Raw genomic sequence first — 6325 nt, 5'->3', positions numbered from 1 at the left:
CCCCCCCGAGTGCACAAATTTTTGTGCACCGGGCCTCTAGTCCTATATAATAAAAGCGTAATATGCAAATTAACGGAACGACCTGTCACTATGATGTGCACTGACCACCAGGGGGCAGAAGCTCAATGCAGGAGCTGCCCCCTGGTGGTCAGTGTGCTCCCACAGGGGGACCATTGCTCAGTCAGAAGCTGGGCTCACGGCTGGTTAGCATAGTGGTGGTAGCCTCTTCTGCCTCCGCAACAGTGCTAAGGACCCCTTGGGGAGTCCCCTAGGGGTCCCAGACTGCAAGAGGGACACACACACACACAGTGCATGAATGTTGTGCACCGGGCCTTTACTATTATATATATAAAGAACTATGAAAGTTTTACAATTTAATATCCAAGTATGGTCCAAAGAATTGTGTCCATATCTTAAGGAAGATTGTTATCTTTGCACATATTATTTAAATATAGCACAGTTCTTAAACAATGAAAATTACTGATTTTATACTGGAAAGTTGTAGTGTGAGAACTAATTCAGTGTTTGGTTCTGATGAAATCCTTAAGCCTGAGATCATTAAAACAGTTTTTCTCTTGAAATGTGTAACTAGTCTTTATTTCTTTTGGCAGCTTTTAGGCTGGCTGGCTGAGAAACTACCGACTCTTCGTTCCACCCCCACAGACCTTATCCTGTGTGTTCCCCATCTCTACTCCTGCCTAGAGGATCGCAATGGAGATGTGCGGAAGAAGGCCCAAGATGCCTTGCCATTCTTCATGATGCACTTAGGGTATGAGAAAATGGCCAAGGCGACGGGGAAACTAAAGGTATTACTTCTTGCTGCTGCTGCTGCTATTGTTAAAAAACATCAGGAAAATATTGAACATGAATTTATGTAGGAAAGAGATTATATTACCTCCTATAAGTTTCAATTCGAAATCCCAGTGAGAGCAAAAATAAAATATTTAGCAGTATAGAACTTCTCAAGAACCTGCTGGCTCTGAAGGGGTGAAAATGTGGCCTTCTAGAATGGTAGCTAATTTAGCGTGACTTCATAATGTGTGTTACTTCTCTTGTACTATGTGCTTACTTCATTGGGATTTCAAAACTAGAAGCTCAAAAGATTTGTTTGATGACAGATCTATTAATAAGCATAATATGAGCGTATCTTTTGTGTCCTCTGACCTCTGTTATATTATCTCCCTAGCCAACTTCTAAAGATCAGGTGTTGGCCATGCTAGAGAAAGCCAAAGCTAACATGCCAGCCAAGCCTGCTGCACCTGCTAAAGCAACTTCCAAACCAATGGGAGGGTCAGCTCCAGCCAAATTTCAGCCTGCCTCAGGTAACTCTATTCTGACAGAGTTAAAAGGGGGCGGGAAATAGCCCAAGGAAACTCTAATAAAAGAAATCCAGCCTTCATTTTTTATCACATTTCTCATGGCTTAGATCTCAACCCCTCCCTCCATCTCTCCTTATCCTTCATTCACAAACATTTGTCAAGTGCCTATTTTACACCAGTAACTGTGCTGAGGGTACAGAAGTGATTAATTTGTTTCCAAGTCTAAAAAGGAGTTCTGGAGTAGTTCATTGAAATACTCCAGAAAGCAACTGTCCATCCTATTTTTAAGGTTACCACAACTGTTTTCTGTTATTGGATATTATAATTAGAAGGAGAATTGGGACCATCTAGCTCAGCCGTGGGCAAACTACGGCCCGCGGGCCGGATCCAGCCTGTTTGAAATGAATAAAACTAAAAAAAAAAAAGACCGTACCCTTTTATGTAATGATGTTTACTTTGAATTTATATTAGTTCACACAAACACTCCATCCATGCTTTTGTTCCGGCCCTCCGGTCCAGTTTAAGAACCCATTGTGGCCCTCGAGTCAAAAAGTTTGCCCACCCCTGACTTAATCCCCTTTATTAACTCATAAGGAAACCCAAAATGTTAAGTGACTTGCAAAAGGCTAGACAGACAGCCAATCCTGAACCAGCATAGAACTCCATTTACTCATTTTCAAATGAGTTCTCCTTCCTCTGCACTGATCCATTCTAATATTTAGTAATTGTCTTCAAGAGAAATTAAAGATTGATTTCTTCATCCTGATGTTCAAATTCCATTATGTAAAATAAAACTCTAAACTATAACTACTTCTAGATTTAATGCTTAAACAAAGTAATGGACTGTTTAGTGTGATAGAAATTGTGATGCTTGGAAATTTTACATGGATAAAACTGGTGGTATCAAAGTGTATATATATATTTTTTTTTAAATATATTTCTTTATTGATTTCAGAGAGAAAGGGAGGAGAGAGAGATAGAAACATCAATGATGAGAGAGAATCATTGATCGGCTGCCTCCTGCTTGCCCCATACTGGGGATCGAGCCCGCAACCCAGGCATGTGCCCTTGGCCGGAATCGAACCCGGTACCCTTCCAGTCCACAGGCCGACGCTCCATCCACTGAGCCAAGCTGGCCAGGGCCAAAGTGTATATTTAATTACAACATTTATTAGAATCTTGCAATGTAGAAATAACTGAGTATCAAAGATGACAGGCCCTGCCCTTAAGAAAGTATCAAACTAGCAAAAATGTTTTTTTAAACTGCTATTTAGAAAATAGTTTTAAAACTGCAGATTAATGTTGATAAAGAAGATGTATATAAATTTATTGAATTTCTTGAGATTATGCTTAAAGAGGAATTCAGAGAGAAAAAAGATTGGGGGGAAATCTAATGAAAATATTTTATAAATTGATACATTTAAAATTGCAGGCTTTCTTGTTCTTATATATTTGATTATATAAGAATAAAGTGATATTAGAATTTTCATTTATATTACATGCTTTTTTTCTCAAAGCACCTGTTGAAGATTCTGTTTCCAGCACTGTAGAACTCAAGCCTGATCCAAAAAAGGCCAAAGCTCTAGGGGTTTCCTCTAAAGCAAAGGTATGTTAACTCTGCATACTTACATATAGAATTACTTTTAGGTATGTTTTATACACTGAATCATTCTACTAATGACCATATATTTTTTTGGTTTTTTGTTAATCTTCCTCCGAGGATATTTTTCTATTGATTTTTAGAGAGAGTGGAAGGTAGAGGGAGAGACAGAGAGAAACATCAATGTGAGAGACACATCGATTGGTTGCCTCCTACACACACCCCGACCAGGGCCGGGGAACCTGCAACCAGAGTACGTGCCCTTGACTGGAATTGAACCCAGAACCCTTTAGTCCACAGGCTGACGCTCTATCCATTGAGCTAAACTGGCTAGGGCAAGGTCATATATGTATAAAAAAAATTACCACTTTTTTTTTTTTTAGAGAGAAAGGGAGGAACCCATTTATTAACATTAGTGACTAGTGGACTCCGGGAAATAATTTCCAAATCAGAGTGAAGTAACATGCAGAGGCTTCACTTTTTATAGCCTTACTAGTAGCCCGGTGCACGAAATTCGTGCACATTGAAAGGGAATTAATTAGAGGAACATAATTTGGACTCACTATCTAATATCAATAATATGTGAGTGTGAGGCAGTCCGAATTTCTGAAATTCAATGACATGAATTTTAGCTATTACTTTGCCAAGTAAATGGAATTTACAGATATCATTTAAAAGAGCATTCAGCTTAATATTTAAAACTCTGGCTACCAAGTCAGGTCTGTTTTCAACTTTTTGCCAGCATTGTAAATTGTTTGCAATATCTGCCCATTTGGGGTTGCATGTCATGGTTATGAGCTATGTTGTATCAACAGTTGTTCTTTAGACATAGTCCCACCTCTCTACTGTCACAGTCTGAGATGCAGGTGAATGAGAGTCCTGGCTATCAGGCCGCTGAGAGCTGTCTGACCAAAGGCTGATTCTGGCTGATTCTGTGAGGGTGGGACTTCCTCCTCCCTACTGTCAGTTTCCACAGCTGTGATGAGGAAGCCGGTGTGACAGAGGGAGCCACGCCCTCCAAGCTGCCCTCTCTCTCGCTCTGCTCTGTGTCCAGTGGTCTCTTGCTCTGCCAAGTCCTCCAAACCTCCCGCTCTCAGCCGGCAAGATCCCAGGAGCCCGTGGGCGTGGCTAGGCGCAGGTGGCCTCGCCCCCCGGGCCTGCAAAGGTCCTGGGAGCCCACGGTTGCTGGTTGCTGCCACCGTTGCCTCCTAGGATGCCTGACACCTGTGTATGCAAATTAACCACCATCTTTGTCAAGTTAATTTGCATAGTCACTCTGAGTGGCTGGTGGGCGTGGCTTGAGCATAGCAGAGGGATGGCTAATTTGCATGTTTCTCTTTGATTATATAGGACTAGAGGCCCAGTGCACAAAAATTTGTGCACTCCGCCCCCTGTCACACACAGAGCAGGGCGGATCAGGGGGTTGGGGCGCTGCACCCTGTCACACTCAGGGCAGGGCCAATGGGGAGGTTATGGCTCTACCCTGTCACACACAGAGCAAGGCCCGTGGAGGGGGGTTGGGGCGCCACCCTCTATCACCCACAGAGCAGGGCCGATCAGGGGGTTGGGGCGCCGCCACTGTCACACTCAGGGCAGGGCTGATGGAGAGGTTATGGCTCTACCCTGTCACACACAGAGCAAGGCCCGTGGAGGGGGGTTGGGGCGCCACCCTCTATCACCCACAGAGCAGGGCCGATCAGGGGGTTGGGGCGCTGCCACTGTCACACTCAGGGCAGGGCTGATGGAGAGGTTATGGCTCTACCCTGTCACACACAGAGCAAGGCCCGTGGAGGGGGGTTGGGGCGCCACCCTCTATCACCCACAGAGCAGGGCCGATCAGGGGGTTGTTGTGCTGCACCCTGTCAAACACAGAGCCGCAGGGCAATCAGGGGATTGGGGAGCTCCCCCCTATCAGGCACAGAGCAGGGCTGATCAGGGGGTTGGGGTGCCTTCCCCTGTCACGAACAGAGTAGGGCGGATAGGGAGGTTGTGGCCCCGCCCCCTGTCACACACAGAGCCGCAGGGCAATCAGGGGATTGGGGAGCTCCCCCCTATCAGGCACAGAGCAGGGCTGATCAGGGGGTTGGGGTGCCTTCCCCTGTCACAAATAGAGTAGGGAGGTTGTGGCCCCGCCCCCTGTCACACACAGAGCCGCAGGGCGATCAGGGGGTTTGGGCGCTGCCCCCTGTCATGCTGATCCCGGTGCCGGGAGCCTCGCTGCTCCGCTGATCCCGGTGCTGGGAGGCCTATTACCCTTTTACTATATAGGATAGAGGCCTGGTGCATGGGTAGGGGCTGGCTGGTTTGCCCTGAAGGGTGTCCTGGATCAGGGTGGGGGTCCCCACTGGGGTGCCTGGCCAGTCTGGGTGAGGGGCTGAGGGCTGTTTTCCGGCTGGCGAGTGACTAAAGCTTCCAACCGCTCCTTGTTTTCTTCTCTTTTTTTTTTTTTTTTTCTGGGCCAGCTTTAGCTCTGAGGCCTCGCTGCTGAAAACATCGATACAATGTTGCGGTCCGAGCCCGGCTGAATGGAAGCCCTTTTCTGGGGTTTTGTTTAGCTTCTTATTTGCAACATAGTATATAGTTGCTTAGAGTTGCAACTGAGAGGCTGGCAAGTTAGGCGGGGAACGTTGGAGTCTGCAGCAAGCAAGCCTCGTGCTCGCTTCAGTGCCTGGCTGCCGGCCACCATCTTGGCTGACAGTTAATTTGCATATACTCACTGATTAGCCAATGAAAAGGGTAGCGGTCGTACGCTAATTACCATGTTTCTCTTTTATTAGTGTAGATGGGATCATTGTCTAGCAGATATGGGTCCGCCCCCTTTCGTGGGCTTCCAGGAAGGCCCCCAGGTGACGATGATCTGTTCTGGGGCCAGCGATAACGACCTTCCCCCCGCCCCAGGGCCATGCATTGTTCACAGTTTTTATGGCCTGACAAGCCTTGCAAGACCAGTTTCCTCCTCATTCCCCCTCCCTTGTCCCACAAGCTTCTTTTAGCCTTGTGGAGCAACAAATCCGCAGGGGGTGTTTCTGCTATCCAGGTATTCAGTCCTGCTACCTTGAGAGCGGTGGGGGTGGTCAGGATGACGGTATGTGGTCCCCTCCAGGTAGGAGTCAGTCCTTGGGTGGTCTTTACCCAAACAGAGTCACCAGTTTAGAAGGCAGAACTTCTGGGACGTGCACCTGGACTGCCCTCTGGGTAGACTGCAAAGCCTGCAAGAACTTGAGTAAAAACTAGTTATGGATTTCAGCCTTTACCCACCAGAGTCTGTAGAGGTGGAAAGACTTAGTTATATCTGGTAGCGCTAGTTGGCCCATTGTCCTTGCTCTGCTCATGTCTGTCTAACTGCCTAATATATTACCTCAAGGATCCTGGCTCTGAATTCTTTTAAGGAAAATGGACGCTGAAT

At 46.4% G+C, this 6325-nt stretch overlaps 1 protein-coding gene across 4 annotated transcripts in view; it reads left to right on the top strand.

The window, feature by feature from the left end:
- The window catches only part of CKAP5 (cytoskeleton associated protein 5), a 116478-nt gene that overhangs the window by 85157 nt on the left and 24996 nt on the right, over positions 1 to 6325 (top strand). For all 4 annotated transcript variants that reach the window (XM_005870798.2, XM_005870795.2, XM_005870797.2 and 1 more), the window contains exons 25-27: positions 612 to 806; positions 1187 to 1322; positions 2837 to 2925. In XM_005870798.2, coding sequence (XP_005870860.1) covers positions 612 to 806; positions 1187 to 1322; positions 2837 to 2925 — 420 coding nt within the window. The remainder of the gene's footprint in view (positions 1 to 611; positions 807 to 1186; positions 1323 to 2836; positions 2926 to 6325) is intronic.

This window comes from Myotis brandtii, unplaced genomic scaffold (assembly GCF_000412655.1).
Source record: "Myotis brandtii unplaced genomic scaffold, ASM41265v1 scaffold324, whole genome shotgun sequence".
Classification (NCBI taxonomy): domain Eukaryota; kingdom Metazoa; phylum Chordata; class Mammalia; order Chiroptera; family Vespertilionidae; genus Myotis; species Myotis brandtii.
The sequence above is the reverse complement of the archived record's forward strand: the minus strand, read 5'-3'. Positions and strand labels throughout refer to the sequence as shown.